The sequence below is a fragment of the Dendropsophus ebraccatus genome, chromosome 2, assembly GCF_027789765.1.
Source record: "Dendropsophus ebraccatus isolate aDenEbr1 chromosome 2, aDenEbr1.pat, whole genome shotgun sequence".
NCBI classification, from domain to species: domain Eukaryota; kingdom Metazoa; phylum Chordata; class Amphibia; order Anura; family Hylidae; genus Dendropsophus; species Dendropsophus ebraccatus.
Genome location: NC_091455.1, coordinates 17,276,128 through 17,297,514, shown reverse-complemented (window position 1 = coordinate 17,297,514; position 21,387 = coordinate 17,276,128). Strand labels below are relative to the sequence as shown.

At 43.8% G+C, this 21,387-nt stretch overlaps 1 protein-coding gene across 9 annotated transcripts in view; it reads right to left on the bottom strand.

Annotated features, from left to right (window-relative positions):
- The window catches only part of CYRIB (CYFIP related Rac1 interactor B), a 101,408-nt gene that overhangs the window by 16,912 nt on the left and 63,109 nt on the right, over positions 1-21,387 (bottom strand). For 5 of the 9 annotated variants that reach the window (XM_069957098.1, XM_069957096.1, XM_069957097.1 and 2 more), the window contains 2 exons: positions 14,114-14,151; positions 4,352-4,434 (listed from right to left, as the gene is read on the bottom strand). In XM_069957098.1, the coding sequence (XP_069813199.1) occupies positions 4,352-4,424 (73 nt within the window). In that variant the 5' untranslated portion in view covers positions 4,425-4,434; positions 14,114-14,151. Of the gene's footprint in view, positions 1-4,351; positions 4,435-5,375; positions 5,460-14,113; positions 14,152-21,387 lie in introns of all 9 variants that reach the window. The other 4 variants (XM_069957102.1, XM_069957100.1, XM_069957103.1 and 1 more) reach the window with 1 other exon arrangement.

Genomic DNA, 21,387 nt, shown 5'->3' with positions numbered 1-21,387 from the left:
TTTATAGGTCAGGTCTGGGATCTGGATTCATTTTATAGGTCAGGCCTGGGGTCTGGATTCATTTTATAGGTCAGGCCTGGGGTCTGGATTCATTTTATAGGTCAGGCCTGGGGTCTGGATTCATTTTAAAGGTCAGGCCTGGGGTCTGGATTCATTTTATAGGTCAGGTCTGGAGTCTGGATTCATTTTGGGAATGTAAATTGGTTTTGGAGTGTGAGGTCTAAATTTACCTAGAATATGTTACTATATTACCTACGCCAATCCCACCTGATACCATCTACTCAAAGAGACTCTACTGAAATATAGCAGATTCTCGGGTCCCTTAAGCCAACTATGTTTCACTATTTACTCAACAACTATACAGGCTATGTTTAGTACTACTCATGAGCGCCCCCAGTGGACCAACTGTCTAATTACTTCTAAATTTTTTAATTCTATTGAAACATAACCTGAAATGACTCTTTGCACTTTCAGTGACAGTTCCTTTAATATTTAACCAGCATCTTACACAGATCTGCCCCTGGGGTAATAACAATACAGCAGTGTAGTAATTCCTTATGTAACACAGCCATGGTGCATGGTGAGCAATGAGATGGATACAGGCTATGATCGTATACACTCGGTTATTGAGGTAATAGTCTGTCCCCATGATGCTTTGCGTATGACTAATGGTCAGTGATAATAAGCCAGTGATATGTGATAGAGTTGTAGGTCCTTTGTGTTCACAGACGTAAAATTTTAATAGACAAGGATTAGAAATTGAGAGAACAGGCCAACGCTCTAAGGAATGGGGGGAGAATTTGTAAGCTGCAGAAGACTGCTGGGTAAATGAAACAGAAGCGGGTAAGATGGTACAGTCAGTAGCCATTGGTAAATCAGCCCACGGCATGCACTGCACAATGCACATCTGTATGAGAGATCAGTCATATCATCAAGACTTGTATAACCCCCTGTATAGAAACTTGCAGATCTATGAATTATTCCTGCAGTCACGTGCAGAGCTCAGGACGCAGGATATGCACCAATGTCCCCTGCTGCCTCAGTGTCTGCACAGAATATTCAGGACACAGTCCACAGTGTTACTTACTAACTGGTTGTGTATATGATGTGACTCTATATACTATTTGTAAACACTACACAACGGGCTAACAGAAATATAGATTTACTAATTTAGAAGAAATGGTTTACAGCAGACTATGGTAAACTAATGGTGCCTTGGAGTATATGCAGAATACAGGCTGCCAGGGATGTGTCTGCTGATCTATATGCAGAAAAAAGGCTATCATGGATGTGTCTGCTGATCTATATGCAGAATACAGGCTGCCATGGATCTGTCTGCTGATCTATATGCAGAATAAAGGCTGCCAGGGATGTGTCTGCTGATCTATATGCAGAATACTGGCTGCCAGGGATGTGTCTGCTGATCTATATACAGAATACAGGCTGCCAGGGATGTGTCTGCTGATCTATATGCAGAATACAGGCTGCCAGGGATGTGCCTGCTGATCTATATGCAGAATGCAGGCTGCCAGGGATGTGTCTGCTCATCTATATGCAGAATGCAGGTTGCCATGGATGTGTCTGCTCATCTATATGCAGAATACTGGCTGCCATGGATGTGTCTGCTGATCTTTATACAGAATGCAGGCTGCCATGGATGTGTCTGCTGATCTATATGCAGAATACAGGCTGCCATGGATGTGTCTGCTGATCTATATGCAGAATACTGGCTGCCATGGATGTGTCTGCTGATCTATATACAGAATACAGGCTGCCATGGATGTGTCTGCTGATCTATATGCAGAATACAGGCTGCCATGGATCTGTCTGCTGATCTATATGCAGAATAAAGGCTGCCAGGGATGTGTCTGCTGATCTATATGCAGAATAAAGGCTGCCAGGGATGTGTCTGCTGATCTATATGCAGAATGCAGGCTGCCAGGGATGTGTCTGCTGATCTATATACAGAATACAGGCTGCCAGGGATGTGTCTGCTGATCTATATGCAGAATACAGGCTGCCAGGGATGTGCCTGCTGATCTATATGCAGAATGCAGGCTGCCAGGGATGTGTCTGCTCATCTATATGCAGAATGCAGGTTGCCATGGATGTGTCTGCTGATCTATATGCAGAATACTGGCTGCCATGGATGTGTCTGCTGATCTTTATACAGAATGCAGGCTGCCATGGATGTGTCTGCTGATCTATATGCAGAATACAGGCTGCCATGGATGTGTCTGCTGATCTATATGCAGAATACAGGCTGCCATGGATGTGTCTGCTGATCTATATACAGAATACAGGCTGCCATGGATGTGTCTGCTGATCTATATGCAGAATACAGGCTGCCATAAACAAGGTCATGCAGGACACAGACTGCTATGAACACAGCTGCAGAATTTAGGCCGCTATAACATATGCATTTCTGTATGCAGAATTTAGGGTGCCATAAGTATGTGTACTGATCGATAATCACAGTACAGGCTGCTGTAAGAGTTTGTAGATCTATTTTCTGCATACTAGCAGCTATAGCACAGCTGCTTCTCTGTATGCAGAATACAGGTTTCTATAGTATATCTGTTTCTCTGTATGCAGAATACAGGCTGCTATAGCATATTTGCTTCTCTGTATGCAGATTAAAGGCTGCTACAGCATATATGTGTCTCTTTATGCACAATACAGACCACTATAAAGGGTGGCTGATGCTCTGTGCACGGTTCACACAGCGAGGCAACAAGTCTTGATTCTCGACCATTTAAAATAAAACCACAATACCCAAATCCTATCAGAGATAACAGAAAGAAAGTAACAAATCATAATGTAATACACAAAGGAAGGTAGAGGAGAAGAAAGGACTGGATGGGGGCACAGTTAGCAGATACAACAAGGCACTGTAAAGGGACGGACACATAACAGACTAGACAAGATACAAGACAGCTAGCAAAAGGCTTCCTAGGTTTTTATTCGGAATCAAAATGTATATGATCATAAAAGTAATCATGACTGTACGACCAGTCTTTATTCTGGAAGAGAGCCCGCTTAAAGGGAATGTGTCACCTAAATTTAATTATACTGATTAAAATCAGATACCGATAGATGATCTTTTATTCCAATCTGGGGGTTTTTGTGTTTTTTGTTTTTTTATTTCACACTTTATACATTGTTATGGGGGCGGCCATCTTGCCTGGGCTGTTTTTAACAGCATTTAGTGACATGCTTTACAGCAGGACTCATGGACATAGAGAAATATAGTCAGACTCCGCCCCCCTGAGATGAATGTGAGATATTACTGAGCACGCTCTGTGACCTATGAAGAGGTCATTCCACAGGGAGCTGCTATTTTCTCCTCTATCTATTGGTGTCACATGACGCTGCAATGCTGTACGGGATCACTTTACAGCAGCCTTCTCTTATCACTACTGACACAACAGGAAGTCTCAGCTAAGTTTTTGCCCCAGTGGTGAGAATGAAAACTACAAGATCTCAGGATTATTTTATAATATAGAGAGAAAAAGGAAAAATGTGAAAAAATGTCACCAAAAATTCTAAAATAATATGTAACAAAAACTTTATTTAAACAATAATTCATTTTCTGATGACACATTCCATTTAAAGGGCTTCTCCAAATTGCAGATTCTTAAGAAGTTTATTAAGAAATTTTTTAATAAAGCGATGGATGTGATTCTGTGAAAAACAACCAGAGAGAAGCTCAGGAAGCGAAGGATACGCAGCGTGCAGAACAAAGATCCACCCATTACATCAGGCCATGCACCACATTAGCCCACAGACACAGACTAGACATACACTGCACCATAATAATCATTATAACAGCAGCAGGGAGGTAACAGTGCTCAAACACAACACGGGACGGTAACACGCAACATACATGACATGACAGTGCTTATAGACCATAGAAATCTTCCACCCAAGGGATGGCTACATAAGAGGTCCACAACCTATTGCTCTCCTACTCGCCTAAAACTACAACTCCCAGCATCCCCTTAAAGCTACAGGCTATAAATATAAATTATGGCATAGTTTGAGAGCCACAATGGGCAAAACTGATTTATTAAGAGCTTGGGATTAGTTTAGGATCGGTAATAGATGCACATGATTCCTATTGGAATAGAATGGTGCACTGTGAAGCTCGTGTATCTCCTTGTATGCTCTATGTTAGTCCTGATGATCTGGGTCTGTCGTATTGGGCATCATCATTGGCAGTGGAAGATTTCATGGTCTCCATAACCATACGATCAGGCATAGCAGACAGACCCTGAGTGCGGACGGACAGACAGACAGACGCAGTCTACGGCAGGCAGAGAGAGATAGATATATAAAATCGTATTCTCACTTTCAAAATCAAGGAAAAAATTTGGCCCTTGCTCAAGATCTGTGCATGTCAAAACTTTAAGAAGGTTCCCCATGTTAAGATACCTGTCGAGACAAGAATGAGAAGAGACAAAGCATGTCTTTATCAGATAGAAGACCCTCTGTACACAAGGAGACAAGAAATACATCAGTGGAGGAGAAAGCTTGGCCGACAAGGCCGTCCACTCCCCGGAGAACCTAAGGAACGTAGGAGACATCATGGACATCAAAGAGAAGTTCACCAATTAGTTCCTGGACACGACAACAGTGGTGCCAGGCGGTATTCATCCCAACAGGGAGGCAATCGTTGACCAGTTATGTCAGACCCTTACTATGGGTATGGCAGCACCACACGGGCATCACTGTTGACTAGGTGCCCTCATTGCTTTGATTAGTCCCGAAGGGCAATGATCACAAAGGACCCTCAATGACTCAATGAAGACTGAAAAAGACATAAACCAGAGGTTGGCAAGCAATGGCAAAGGAGTAGTGTTGAGCGGAGATGCCGAACGGTTTGGGTTTGTCAATGTTCTTGGAACCTTAGTAGTGTTGAGCTGAGATGTCAAACTGTTTGGGTTTGGCAACGTTCTCTGAACCTAAATAGTGTTGAGCGGGGCTGTCGAACTGTTTGGGTTTGGCAACGTTCACTCAACACTAACAAGGTTCAGAGAACGTTGTTTAATTCAATCAGTTCGACATCTCCGCTCGACACTATCAAGGTTCAGAGAACGTTGTCGGACCCAAACTGTTTGAAATCTCCACTCAACACTACCAAGGTTTGGAGAACGTTGTCAGACCCAAACAGTCTGGCATCTCCGCTCAACACTACCAAGGAGATGTTGCCAGCAACTTGGCCAAGAGGTTCCCCATCCCTGGTCTTCTGGATGATGAGGATGTCCTTGGGGTTGGGGTGTGATGTTGTTCCCCATCTCCTTGGGTGATGACAATGAGGAACCTGCATAGGTTACCAGCCGCAGCTGTGGACGCAGCTTTCTTGGGAGACTTACTTTCGAAATCCAAGAAAAAATGAGCGGCATTGTGGTCTAAGTCTCTGGTTAGCACCTTAATCAGATTACCCATGCCAGCCAAACCTAAAAATAAGAAATGGCAGTGTCATTGACTTCCAGTAAGCCGGCTGTCCGTTACAGCTTCCTCTATCTTGTGGTTTCCTATGTGAGTTGCACATGGAGGGAAGGTTGGGCTCATAGCTTCCCCTGCAGAGAGTCCGGGTTAATCACGTTCTCAGGAAGGAAAGAAAGAAGTTATTACACCATATGTGATTCTCATCTCATACAACTGGGATCTACAGCAACGAGCTCCGAGCTTGTGATATACCAGTGTATAGTAAGCCCCGTAATCCAAAAAGTTAAAAAAAAAAAAATGATTGTTGGTGGTCCGGTCCTGGCTAGTTGTAGTCCACACTTGTACAACCATTTCCCCATTGAAGATCTGGACTAAAGGCCCTATTCCACGGAGCAATAACCCGGTTAGGATGTTTTAGGACAGGAGTGTCAAACTCTCAGATCCCCAGCTGGTAAATAAACCACAATCCCAGTCATGTCTGGACAGCCAAAGCTAAAGCTTCGGTTGTCCAGGCATGTTGGGAATTGTAGTTTTGTAACAGCTGGGGGGCCGAAGGTTTCCCATCTCTCTGATTCAGAAAACTAATGCGTGCTCAGCTGGGCAGAGCGTGCATATATTCTGAACAAAGAGCCTGATGAGACTGGACTGGCCAGTATCTATGACATCTATGGAGGCCTTTATACGCTAGCACATTAATAAGCATAGACACACAGCAGGAATAGCAGCTCAGCAGAAAGGCAGCTTGCTGATGGTTTCCAAACAACCAAACAATGGAGAAGTCAATCCCAGTTGAAAAAAGCAAAAATGTCAAAGAGGTTGTTCAAGATTTTTTTTTCTTTCAAATCAACTGGTGTCAGAAAGTTATATAGATTTGTAATTTACTTCTATTAAAAAATCTCCAGTCTTCCAGTACTTATCAGCTGCAGTATGTCTTGCAGGAAGTGGTGTATTCTTCCCAATCTGACACAGTGCTCTCTGCTGTCACCTCTGTCCTGAGCAGGGGAGGTTTTCTATGGGGATTTGCAGCTGCTCTGGACAGGTCCTGACATGGACAGAGGTGGCAGCAGAAAGCACTGTGGAGAGAATACATCACTTCCTGGAGGACATATAGCAGCTGATAAGTACTGGAAGACTGGAGATTTTTTAATTCAATAAAAGTAAATTACAAATCTATATAACTTTGTCAAACCAGTTGAGAAACAAAAGGTTTTACTCTGATGTTCCCCTTTAAATAGTAAAAATCATATAGTATTAAGGCTAAAAATACGAGCGGAGTGTGAGAACTGTGGCTGCTCGGCGGTGGTTAGGAGCACCTGCCTTCCCCCCAATATTCACAGCCCTGTGTATTAGGACACCTGGTGGAGCGGCCTCCACATAACGTCTGTGGTTATAGGAATGGGTTAATAGGTCATGCACCCCACATGTATTACTGGAAGAGCACATGCCATCTGTAACTTACTGTAAGACTATCTCCCCACTACCCTCACGGCCACAATGGGGGGGGGGGGGGGGGGGAGGGTTCTAAAAATCCATACACAGCTGAGGGATTGTTACAATTGGGACATCTTATGTGAGCTGCAACTACAACTCCCATCATTACTTGAAAGCCTTCAGTTCAAACCATGAGTGCACCCTATTCCACCGGGGGCCCTCAAGCTGCTGCAAAACTACAACTCCCATCAAGACCGGAAAGCAACAGCTAGAGAGCCACAGGTTTGGGAATAGGAAGCACCAAAGGCTTTCAGGACACGATGGGAGATGTAGTTTTGCACCAGCTAGAGAGCCACAGTTTGAGGAATAGGATGAAGTGGTGGGATGCAACTAGGGGAAAAACTACAACTCCTAGCGTTTGGAGCGCTCCACCAGTGCATCCTATTTCTCAACCTGTGGCTCTCCAGCTGTTAAAAAAAACTACAACTCCAATCGTGACCAGAAAGCAACAGTTGCAGAGCCACAGGGGGTGCTCCAAACGCTTTTAGGTCATGCTAGGAGTTGTAGTTTTGTCTTTGGTGCATCCCACCAGTGCCTCCTATTCCTCAACCTGTGGCTCTATAGCTGTTGCTTTCCACTCATGATTGGGAGTTGTAGTTTTACAACAGCTGTAGGGCCACATGTTGGGGAATAGGACGCACTAGTGGAATGCACCAAAGAAAGAACTACAACTCCCAGCATGACCTTAAAGTGCCACTGTTGTTTCATTTATTTATTTTTTGCAGAGATCAATAGTACGGGCGATTTTAAGAAACTTTGTAATTGGGTTTATTAGGCAAATTTGCCATTATCTGCATTCAAAAAGACTTTCCCCAGCCCCCCCCCCCCTCCCTCATCTCGCTTATTATCAAGAAATCTCGACTCTTGAAACCTATGGAGAGGGGAGGGGGGAGGAGGGAGATTAGTCGGCAGCAGAGAACAAAGGATTACACAGCGGGACCTGTGTGAAAGCCAGTATTCAGAGGTCAGAGAGGTCAGTGCTGACTGTCAGAGGAAATAACTACATAATAATGTAGCTGTAAATTAACTCTTTGTTGTCCTGTTTTGGTGCCTCATCTCCCTCCACCCCTCCCCTCTCCATAGAGAACCATGAAGACGGGGGGAAAGTTGCAAACTGCTTTTTTATGATAAAAATGCATTTTTCAGCTAATAAACCAAATTACAAAGTTTCTTAAAATCGCCTCTACTATTGATTTCTGCCAAAAAAAAAAAAAAATTAAACAGTGACACTTTAAAGTCTGTGATGTATCCCACCCAGAGCATTCTATTCCTCAACCTGTGCCCCCCCCCTGACACTGCAAAACTACAACTTCCAGCATTTGGCTGTCTGGGCATGCTGGGAGTTGTAGTTTTGCAACAGCTGCAGAGCTCTATAACACAGGGGCACTTGAGGAGAACCAGCATGGCTTGTTGAGTAGGAAAGCATACAGATATATGGGAGCAGGTAATGTGTCCGTGACATTTAGGGCTCTAGGAAAGCCTATTCAGTGCAGTCACCAAACTTTCCAAGAACAGGGGAACTCCTTACATTTACTGGAGCTACATATTAGGGGTAACCCCATGCACACACACAGGGAAGGTATATGGCTGCCGGTGGTCAGTGGGGTCTCTCTCTAACAATAGTCACCTCCATCCCTCCTGCTCCTATTCAGCCCGGGCAATGGTCGCGACACGAGAGGCTGTGGGAACGTGACCCGCCAGGCAAGGACACAATGATAAACTTGACCTACTTATTTGGAGTAAGACATACGCAATGCCACATCCTATTAGAATCACATTCCCCGCTGCAGCCCTTATGGGGATGGATGATGACAGGCTCGGTGTCAGGACCGGACAGGCGGAAAGCAGATACACGATCTGAAAACAAGCCTTGCACGCATGCCCTTCACGCTGCCAACATCACAGTGTGATACCGGGGCAGGGAGGGCTGCACAAATGCAGGGACGGACAGAGACCTGTCAGGGGGGGGCTGCTATAAGCGGTGGAGTGAGATGCCCCCCTGGTCAATTGTGCGTGAAATACCATAATAAGAGCGGGAAGTGAATCCTGATTGCTGGAGGGAGACGTACAGGACACAAGGGGTTAACCAGGAGGATAGGAGTGAGGACCTGATAGATGCTTAGAGGGAGCTGATGAGATGTCAAGCACAATAGACGGATCCAGCAGGGACCCCCCATCCTCTCACTGGTCAGCCGCAGAGCATGTAGCAGTCAGATTCTGAGAAACTCGCTCTCCCCGCTGCCGCAGATGCTTTCAAAGAACAATTATATTGTATAAAAAGGTGCAAACATGATAAATCTATGGGAATCCTAACAGCACAATGCGGCTGGAGCCCCCAGTGCTGCCGTGTGGTGGAGATACACTGACATCTAGTGGTGAGTTCTGAGAAGGCATTACAGACTGATTTCTCTGCAGATCCCTAGGAGGGTCAGGAGCAGTGTCCTCAGTTGTAACACACTGGTCATGGACAGGCAGAAATGTGAAAAGATCACAGACTTTACCTGGCGTACATTCTTGGGAAAGAAACCATACTAAAGCAATCTGACACCCTGGGGCTACAAGAGATAGGACTCCATTCCTATCATCTAAAGCAGGGGTGGGGAACCTTGGCTCTCCAGCTGTTGCAGAACTACAACTCCCATCATGCCTGGACAGCCAAAGCTAAAGCTTTGGCTGTCCAGGCATGATGGGAGTTGTATATACACTAGGATATTGCTGTATATAGCAAGTCACTGCAAATTAACTAACTTTTTAAGATACGCTGCTGTATGAGAACATAAAGAGTAGCATTATTTATGGCTATTCTATCACATGTATTTTTTTTCCCACCAGTTTCCATCTCCATGACTAACGTTCAGCTGTCCCTGAGCTACTGCTCCTCTATACATCTATATTACTCCCTCAGACATTACAGAGCAGTAACGAGCAGTTTAAGCTGTGAGCTTTCAGCCCTAGGGGCAGATATAATTCATATAGAGCATTCAGCACTTCTATAGGTGTCTGTATATCCCTCCTTCTGTCTCCATATAGTTCTATAAGCAGCCATAACCTGATCCCTTAGTAAGCTGGGGAGAGAAGAGGAGTTGGATAAACTCATTTTTACCCGTCTTTCCTAAGCTGTTACAGAGGTTTACATCACAGCCAACTTTAGCAAAAAACTCCTCAAAGATTTCTATAAAAGAGCATTGCAGGCATGATCTATGGCCTTTGCAGAGAAAGGCAGGGAAGGGGCCTAAAGATTTCTAGAGGAGACTGTTGTAGGCATGCTCTGTAATTGGCATTTAGGAGGAGTAGGCAAATTTTGACCACCACCTATTGGTTTCTATGGGTAGATGCTCCGTGAACTGTGTAGTGTCAACTATGCTGTTAGAGGAAGTAGGGGAGTTGTGACCATTACCTATTGGTTTCTATGGGAGAGTGTTGTACACATGTTCTATGACTCATGTAAAGATCAGTGTGCAGCAAGGGGATGGAGGTTTGGGGTGCCCATCATGTACTGCGACTAGAGAATCCTACGTTATGTAAGGGCCCTATTACATGGGCAATAATCAGCTGAAACAGGCCGACTATCGCTCTGTATAACAGAGACAACGATCATCACCTAAAAACTGCCGGCTGTCCACGCTCTCGTTCTTCACCTGGGCTCTGCAGCTTCAGAATGGTCCCTGAACTGAAAGGCCACTCAGCTAATCACTAGCAGCAGCGGTCCTGGCCAGTGATTGGCCTGTCAGTTCAGGGACTGCTCTGAAGCTACAGCGGAAGCTCCGGGAAGTGAGCGGGAGAAGAACGGGAGTGTGGACAGGTAGTGTATACAGTTTAGGGCAAGGGCTGCACGGACACAGATAAATATACAAACACACATATATATACACACACACACACACACACACACACACACACAGGGAGGCTCAGTGATCAGTGTGCAGGATTTTTTGGGGCACAGAAAAAAAAAACATGATAAAAACGTTACTCAGATGCTCGCTGTGATAGCCTATGTGATTCCTAACAGTTTGGAGTGGTTCTCCGATTAAAACTTACTTGTCCCCTATCCACATTGCGGTGGGAAGTTACCTCTGTGCCCCCCTCCTTAGTAGTAAACACAGGTGCAGGTACGGCATGTGGTACACAGCATTATTGATTGCTATGGAGCGGAGTGCCGTGTTCCTCTTTCTCTGGTGGCTCCATAGAGAATGAATAGCGTCTGTATTCAAAACTAAGGAGTCAGGGCCGATCTGGACATCGTCGGGGGGGGGGGGGGATTTACAGAGTTCAGAACCCCGCGATCTCTTACTTGTGCCCTATCCTGTTTTAATCAGTTTACCCCTTTACTACACAAAAAATTACTCCTTATTCCCAGAATAAGGCTACATTCCTCCTTTAAACAGTTTCGTAATTTCTGACATCATTGTTATTCACCACGACCACCATCATCATTCATAATGATGTCAGGAGCTACAAAACTGTTTAAAGTGTCACTGTCATTTAAATTATTTTTGCAGAAATCAATAGTACAGGCGATTTTAAGAAACTTTGTAATTGGGTTTATTAGCCGAAAAATGCATTTTTATTATGAGAAAGCAGTTTAAAGCTCTCCCCCTATCTTCATTGTTCTCTATGGAGAGGGGAGGGGTGGAGGGAGATGAGGCACCAAAACAGGACAACAAAGAGTTAATTTACAGCTACATCACCGGGCTATCTCCTCTGAAGTCAGCACTGACCTCTGAATACCGGCTTTCACACAGGTCCCACTGTGTAATCCTTTGTTTTCTGCTGCCGTCTAATCTCCCTCCTCCCCCTCCCCTCTCCATAGAACAGACAGGGGCATGTCTGATGCAACAAGAATTGATTTCCTGATAAGGAGCAGTGAATAGGAGAGAGGAGGGGGAGGGGGACCTGGGGAAAGGCTTTTTGCATGCAGATAATGGCAGATTTGCCTAATAAACCCAATTACAAAGCTTACTAAAATCGACTGTACTATTGATTTCTGCAAAAAAAAATATATATAATAATACGACAGTGACACTTTAAATCCTCACCCTACAGAACATAGTAGTAGAAGGAGTTTTCCCCTCTATTAGAGCTAATGTAATACCCACAGGATAGGTTACCCAGGAGGGTCCAGCTGGATTAGAAGGAGGAGGTGGTCACGTATTCATTCTCTATGAGAGCTACCAGAGAGAGCCAAGGCTTTGCATACCAGGCCCCTCCTCATTCTCCCCAATGGTAGCGGCCTCAGAGGTAACGTTTTGTAACCTAAAAAGTATTAATAGAATTGTTTTCAAATAAACTGGTTTCAGAAATTTATATAGATTTGTAATAGAGGTTTTCTATGGGGATTTGCTGCTGCTCTTAACAGTTCCTGACATGGACAGAGGTGGCAGCAGAGAGCACTGTGTCAGACTGGAGAGAATACACCACTTCCTGCAGGACATACAGCAGCTAATAAGTACTGGAAGACTGGAGATTTTTATATGGAAGTAAATTACAAATCTGTATTAATTTCTGACACCACTTGATTTGAAAAACAATGTTCTCCACTACAGTATGGCTTTAATTTTTCAAACTGACAAAAACTTTGGACATGTCTCCCTGACAGGTACAGTTTAGAAAACCTGTAGTACCCCCCACCAAGCCCTACACTGCCATAGTGTCCAATCTGTGGCTCCCTAGCTGCTACAAAACTACAACTCCCAGCATGCCCAGACATCCAAAGAGCATGGTAGTAGTTGTAGTTATGAATATTGTCCGATTGAGACTATACAGAGGCTAAGATGCTGTTCAGACCTGATATTGCTCACAGCTAAGACGTTGCTACAATGCATGCAAATCCTAAGAATCCTGTGTGATATAGTCAGAATCTGATGCTGATACTTTTGACCAGAACTAATACACTGTAGCAAACTCTCAGGGCAGGACACCATTCAGCATCACCAGAGGACAGTGCAGACGGTGACGCGGCTGAACATATGAACTTATGATAAACAGAAGAGAAATCCGCTTTATTTCCCCCCAGGAACAGCGGTTGGTATGGCTTTCAATTGACTGGAGAGAAGCTGCAATACCAGATATACCTCCAGGTGGCGCTGACACCACTTCTTATCACAACAACTACAGAGGTTTCACAGAGTACTGCAGTAATATAGAAATGCCTCCTATGTGGTCACCATCATCTTCATATACAACCAGTGGTGTCACTACATGCTTTCTGCAGGAAGGGGTTAATACTGCTGCCATGTGACACCCAGATGTAAAGTGCATGTCCATTACTGACCAATACGGTATAGATAATGTACAGAAATACTGGAGTCACTGTGTACATGCATTACATTACTGATGCTGAGTTATATCCTGTATTATACTCCAGAGCTGCACTCACTATTCTACCGGTGGGGTCACTGTGTACATACATTACATTACTGATCCTGAGTTATATCCTGTATTATACCCCAGAGCTGCACTCACTATTCTGCTGGTGGGGTCACTGTGTACATACATTACTGATCCTGTACTGATCCTGTATTATACTCCAGAGCTGCACTCACTATTCTACCGGTGGGGGCACTGTGTACATACATTACATTACTGATCCTGAGTTACATTCTGTATTATACTCCAGAGCTGCACTCACTATTCTGCTGGTGGGGTCACTGTGTACATACATTACATTACTGATGCTGAGTTACATCCTGTATTATACTCCAGAGCAGCACTCACTATTTTGCTGGTGGGGTCACTGTCTACATACATTACATTACTGATCCTGAGTTACATCCTGTATTATACTCCAGAGCTGCACTCACTATTCTGCTGGTGGGGTCACTGTGTACATACATTACATTACTGATCCTGAGTTACATCCTGTATTATACTCCAGAGCTGCACTCACTATTCTGCTGGTGAGGTCACTGTGTACATACATTACATTACTGATCCTGAGTTACATCCTGTATTATACTCCAGAACTGCACTCACTATTCTGCTGGTGAGGTCACTGTGTACATACATTACTGATCCTGAGTGACATCCTGTATTATACCCCAGAGCTGCTGGTATGTACACAGTGACTGTATAGAGTAATTCTGTACATGACTGGTATAACAGTGGGCAGTAGTGGTCATGCTCTTTACACATTACACAATAGTATATAGCAGTCAGTAGATTGGTCGCTCACCTACTCCCAGAGTTGTAGTTGATATATCGGCTCCTAACCTGCAAAACACAAAACATAACATTTTTGTTATTACAGTCGGGGAAGGAATAAAACTCTGTGTGTGGGGGGAGGTTACAGCTTCATATTCACACATGGAGCATACGAAACGCTGGCACTGGGAGCTATGGTTTTACCTCTATAGGTCAAACACACAAAATACTCCAGTCACTTTCAGAGCTGCATTCACAATTCTGCTAGCTGCCATTTCACTGACGTCTTATAACAGCTCTTGTTGGCAACAAAACACATGGGGGAGATTTATCCAACATGGTGTAAAGTGAAACTGGCTCAGTTGCCCCTAGCAACCAATCAGATTCCACCTCTCATTTTCCAAAGAGTCTGTGAGGAATGAAAGGTGGAATCTGATTGGTTGCTAGGGGCGACTGAGCCAGTTTCACTTTACACCATGTTTAATAAATCTCTCCCATAATGTTTATCAGTAGTATGTAAGTTTCAAACTTGTAGTACTGTAAAATGACCACATGGTGGCAGCAGTGCACCGACTGAAAGAGCTTAGTAATGCTGTATCACTTGTCACACACTACACTACAGAGATGGATGAGAGAGCAAGAATTAGAGCAGGCAGCTGAATTGCCTCAATGGCGGGGGCAGGGAGCACGACCCTGGAACGACGTCTTATTCAATGCAAACGATTTGTGAACTTTTTGCGAACGAGCAACAATAAAAATAAAAACGATTTCTCGTTCGGTCATTAACAGTTAACTGCATTTCAACCGAACGATTATCGTTAAAATTCGAACGATTTAACGATAATCTGAACGATATTCGTCCGGTGGAATAGGGCCCTAAGACATTAGATACACAAGTAAATGGTATCACACAGGGTAATGGAAACATCTCAGCACACAGTATCACACATAAAAAGGTTTAGATACACTGGCTTGGCAAAAGAGCAGCACATGGTGGGCTCAGATACATTTATAATGCAGTGGTACTTCGGTTCTCAAACTGCTCGGAACTCAAGGAAAGTTTCCTTTGGTTCTGAAACACTTTTCGGGCCCCCAGTCTGGAAGTACTCTGTATCTGAACATTTTTGTGAACGTGGATGGTGGGTTGTACCTGGTGAGTTTAGCAGTGGTGAGGCTTCACATACAGTACAGTGCTATATAAGACTGCTGGAGTGCATATACAGCACAGTAGTAGTACAGTCAGTGCACCACCATCTCCCATCCTGTACAGTATAAGACTGCTGGAGTGCATATACAGCACAGTAGTAGTACAGTCAGTGCACCACCATCTCCCATCCTGTACTGTATAAGACTGCTGGAGTGCATATACAGCACAGTAGTAGTACAGTCAGTGCACCGCCATCTCCCATCCTGTACTACATAAGACTGCTGGAGGCATATACAGTAAGTAGTAGTACAGGCAGTGATCCGCCATCTCCCATCCTGTACTGTATAAGACTGCTGGAGTGCATATACAGTACAGTAGTAGTACAGTCAGTGCACCACCATCTCCCATCCTGTACTGTATAAGACTGCTGGAGTGCATATATAGTACAGTAGTAGTACAGTCAGTGCACCACCATTTCCCATCCTGTATAGCACTGTATAAGATTGCTGGAGTGTATATACAGCACAGTAGTAGTACAGACAGTGCACCACCATCTCCCATCCTGTACTGTATAAGACTGCTGGAGTGCATATACAGCACAGTAGTAGTACAGTCAGTGCACCGCCATCTCCCATCCTGTACTGTATAAGACTGCAGGAGAGCATATACAGTACAGTAGTAGTACAGGCAGTGCACCACCATCTCCCATCCTGTACTACATAAGACTGCTGGAGGCATATACAGTAAGTAGTAGTACAGGCAGTGATCCGCCATCTCCCATCCTGTACTGTATAAGACTGCTGGAGTGCATATACAGTACAGTAGTAGTACAGTCAGTGCACCACCATCTCCCATCCTGTACTGTATAAGACTGCTGGAGTGCATATATAGTACAGTAGTAGTACAGTCAGTGCACCACCATTTCCCATCCTGTATAGCACTGTATAAGATTGCTGGAGTGTATATACAGCACAGTAGTAGTACAGACAGTGCACCACCATCTCCCATCCTGTACTGTATAAGACTGCTGGAGTGCATATACAGCACAGTAGTAGTACAGTCAGTGCACCGCCATCTCCCATCCTGTACTGTATAAGACTGCAGGAGAGCATATACAGTACAGTAGTAGTACAGGCAGTGCACCACCATCTCCCATCCTGTACTACATAAGACTGCTGGAGGCATATACAGTAAGTAGTAGTACAGGCAGTGATCCGCCATCTCCCATCCTGTACTGTATAAGACTGCTGGAGAGCATATACAGTACAGTAGTAGTAGTACAGTCAGTGCACCACCATCTCCCATCCTGTACTATATAAGACTGCTGGAGGCATATACAGTACAGTAGTAGTACAGGCAGTGCACCACCATCTCCCATCCTGTACTGTACTGTATAAGACTGCTGGAGTGCATAAACAGTACAGTACAGTAGTAGTACAGGCAGTGCACCACCATCTCCCATCCTGTACTGTACAAGACTGCTGGAGAGCATATACAGTACAGTAGTAGTACAAGCAGTGCACCACCATCTCCTATCCTGTACTGTATAAGACTGCTGGAGTGCATATACAGCACAGTAGTAGTACAGTCAGTGCACCACCATCTCCCATCCTGTATAAGACTGCAGGAGAGCATATACAGTACAGTAGTAGTATAGTCAGTGCACCACCATCTCCCATCCTGTACTGTATAAGACTGCAGGAGAGCATATACAGTACAGTAGTAGTACAGGCAGTGCACCGCCATCTCCCATTCTATACTGTATAATACTGCTGGAGTGCATAAACAGTACAGAAGTAGTACAGGCAGTGCACCACCATCTCCCATCTTTACAGTGCTGGGGTGGGGGGGTTCTATACAGTACAGGATGAGTGAGGAGTTGGTGACTAAAGTAATATAATTGCTGTTTTTGTTGAATGTTTCTTGTGTAAAATGTCCTGTACAGTATATAGTGCTGCTCTGTAATGTACAGTATATAGTGCTGCTCTGTAATATACAGTATATAGTGCTGCTCTGTAATATACAGTATATAGTGCTGCTCTGTAATGTCCTGTACAGTATATAGTGCTGCTCTGTAATGTACAGTATATAATGCTGCTCTGTAATGTACAGTATATAGTGCTGCTCTGTAATGTACAGTATATAGTGCTGCTCTGTAATGTACAGTATATAGTGCTGCTCTGTAATGTACAGTATATAGTGCTGCTCTGTAATATACAGTATATAGTGCTGCTCTGTAATGTCCTGTACAGTATATAGTGCTGCTCTGTAATGTACAGTATATAGTGCTGCTCTGTAATGTACAGTATATAATGCTGCTCTGTAATATACAGTATATAGTGCTGCTCTGTAATGTACAGTATATAGTGCTGCTCTGTAATGTCCTGTACAGTATATATAGTGCCGCTCTGTAATATACAGTATATAGTGCTGCTCTGTAATGTACAGTATATAGTGCTGCTCTGTAATGTCCTGTACAGTATATAGTGCTGCTCTGTAATGTCCTGCACAGTATATAGTGCTGCTCTGTAATGTCCTGCACAGTATATAGTGCTGCTCTGTAATATACAGTATATAGTGCTGCTCTGTAATGTACAGTATACAGTGCTGCTCTGTAATGTACAGTATACAGTGCTGCTCTGTAATGTCCTGTACAGTATATAGTGCCGCTCTGTAATGTCCTGTACAGTATATATAGTGCTGCTCTGTAATGTCCTGTACAGTATATATAGTGCCGCTCTGTAATGTCCTGTACAGTTTATAGTGCCGCTCTGTAATGTCCTGTACAGTATATATAGTGCCGCTCTGTAATGTATTGTACAGTATATAGTGCTGCGCTGTAATGTCCTGTACAGTATATATAGTGCTGCTCTGTAATGTCCTGTACAGTATATATAGTGCTGCTCTGTAATGTCCTGTACAGTATATATAGTGCTGCTCTGTAATGTCCTGTACAGTATATATAGTGCTGCTCTGTAATGTCCTGTACAGTATATATAGTGCTGCTCTGTAATGTCCTGTACAGTATATATAAAGCTGCTCTGTAATGTCCTGTACAGTATATATAAAGCTGCTCTGTAATGTCCTGTACAGTATATATAGTGCTGCTCTGTAATGTCCTGTACAGTATATATAGTGCTGCTCTGTAATGTCCTGTACAGTTTATATAGTGCTGCTCTGTAATGTACAGTATATAGTGCTGCGCTGTAATGTCCTGTACAGTATATATAGTGCCGCTCTGTAATGTCCTGTACAGTATATATAGTGCCGCTCTGTAATGTCCTGTACAGTATATATAGTGCCGCTCTGTAATGTCCTGTACAGTTTATAGTGCTGCTCTGTAATGTCCTGTACAGTTTATAGTGCTGCTCTGTAATGTCCTGTACAGTTTATAGTGCCGCTCTGTAATGTCCTGTACAGTATATATAGTGCCGCTCTGTAATGTATTGTACAGTATATAGTGCTGCGCTGTAATGTCCTGTACAGTATATATAGTGCTGCTCTGTAATGTCCTGTACAGTATATATAGTGCCGCTCTGTAATATACAGTATATAGTGCTGCTCTGTAATGTACAGTATATAGTGCTGCTCTGTAATGTCCTGTACAGTATATAGTGCTGCTCTGTAATGTCCTGCACAGTATATAGTGCTGCTCTGTAATGTCCTGCACAGTATATAGTGCTGCTCTGTAATATACAGTATATAGTGCTGCTCTGTAATGTACAGTATACAGTGCTGCTCTGTAATGTACAGTATACAGTGCTGCTCTGTAATGTCCTGTACAGTATATAGTGCCGCTCTGTAATGTCCTGTACAGTATATATAGTGCTGCTCTGTAATGTCCTGTACAGTATATATAGTGCCGCTCTGTAATGTCCTGTACAGTTTATAGTGCCGCTCTGTAATGTCCTGTACAGTATATATAGTGCCGCTCTGTAATGTATTGTACAGTATATAGTGCTGCGCTGTAATGTCCTGTACAGTATATATAGTGCTGCTCTGTAATGTCCTGTACAGTATATATAGTGCTGCTCTGTAATGTCCTGTACAGTATATATAGTGCTGCTCTGTAATGTCCTGTACAGTATATATAGTGCTGCTCTGTAATGTCCTGTACAGTATATATAGTGCTGCTCTGTAATGTCCTGTACAGTATATATAAAGCTGCTCTGTAATGTCCTGTACAGTATATATAAAGCTGCTCTGTAATGTCCTGTACAGTATATATAGTGCTGCTCTGTAATGTCCTGTACAGTATATATAGTGCTGCTCTGTAATGTCCTGTACAGTTTATATAGTGCTGCTCTGTAATGTACAGTATATAGTGCTGCGCTGTAATGTCCTGTACAGTATATATAGTGCCGCTCTGTAATGTCCTGTACAGTATATATAGTGCCGCTCTGTAATGTCCTGTACAGGATATATAGTGCTGCTCTGTAATGTCCTGTACAGTTTATAGTGCTGCTCTGTAATGTCCTGTACAGTTTATAGTGCTGCTCTGTAATGTCCTGTACAGTTTATAGTGCCGCTCTGTAATGTCCTGTACAGTATATATAGTGCCGCTCTGTAATGTATTGTACAGTATATAGTGCTGCGCTGTAATGTCCTGTACAGTATATATAGTGCTGCTCTGTAATGTCCTGTACAGTATATATAGTGCTGCTCTGTAATGTCCTGTACAGTATATATAGTGCTGCTCTGTAATGTCCTGTACAGTATATATAGTGCTGCTCTGTAATGTCCTGTACAGTATATATAGTGCTGCTCTGTAATGTCCTGTACAGTATATATAGTGCTGCTCTGTAATGTCCTGTACAGTATATATAGTGCTGCTCTGTAATGTCCTGTACAGTATATATAGTGCTGCTCTGTAATGTACTGTACAGTATATAGTGCTGCGCTGTAATGTTCTGTACAGTATATATAGTGCTGCGCTGTAATGTTCTGTACAGTATATAGTGCTGCGCTGTAATGTTCTGTACAGTATATAGTGCTGCTCTGTAATGTCCTGTACAGTATATATAGTGCTGCTCTGTAATGTCCTGTACAGTATATATAGTGCTGCTCTGTAATGTCCTGTACAGTATATATAGTGCTGCTCTGTAATGTCCTGTACAGTATATATAGTGCTGCTCTGTAATGTACTGTACAGTATATAGTGCTGCTCTGTAATGTCCTGTACAGTATATATAGTGCTGCTCTGTAATGTCCTGTACAGTATATAGTGCTGCGCTGTAATGTCCTGTACAGTATATAGTGCTGCTCTGTAATGTCCTGTACAGTATATAGTGCTGCGCTGTAATGTCCTGTACAGTTTATAGTGCTGCTCTGTAATGTCCTGTACAGTATATAGTGCTGCTCTGTAATGTACAGTATATAGTGCTGCTCTGTAATGTACAGTATATAGTGCTGCTCTGTAATGTCCTGTAGTGGTTACACCGGGCACTAGACAATGTAATATATAGGTACTGTAGGTAATTATTGGCGGCTGCTGGAACCAATTAAACACAGTAACATTATTTCCTATGGGGGAGACGCTGCTGCCTCTCAGACTGCCTTCCGGAACCGATTAAGTACGAGAACCGAGGTATTACTGTAGTTTATATCACATAATCAGCCTCATGTAGAATGATAGATGTACAAGTCCTGACCGGGAGGGGGCGGGACTGTGACAACCTTCACTAAATGATAAGATAAAAGGAGTCTCCATGGTTACAGACTACAAATAAATCCTGTGTAGTCTGATCCTGCAGTGTAAAATGAATCAGCCGGGGGGGGGGGGGTCCATTAGAGATGAGTGAATCGCTTTGTTTGATCAGCGCTCCGCTTATCGATCCGCCGGCCTTTCAGCGCTGCTCCGCTCCCTGCCACTCCACCCAGGATGCCGGGAAAAGCTGAAAGCAATCCTGGGAAACAGACGTTTCCCAGTGCTGGATCTAACTTTTCCTGGCATCCTGGGCGGAGCGGCAGGGAGTGGAGCAGCGCTAAAAGGCCGGCGGAATGACCATAAAGATTTACTATTCACTGCCAGCAAGCAGAGATCCCATCTAAAGCCAGGTGTGGGGGTGACCAGCCCCCCCCCCCCCCACAGATCCATCTCTATGTAGGTGGGGGGGTCACTTCTCTCCCTTGCTACAAGACACAGTCAGGTCGGAGAC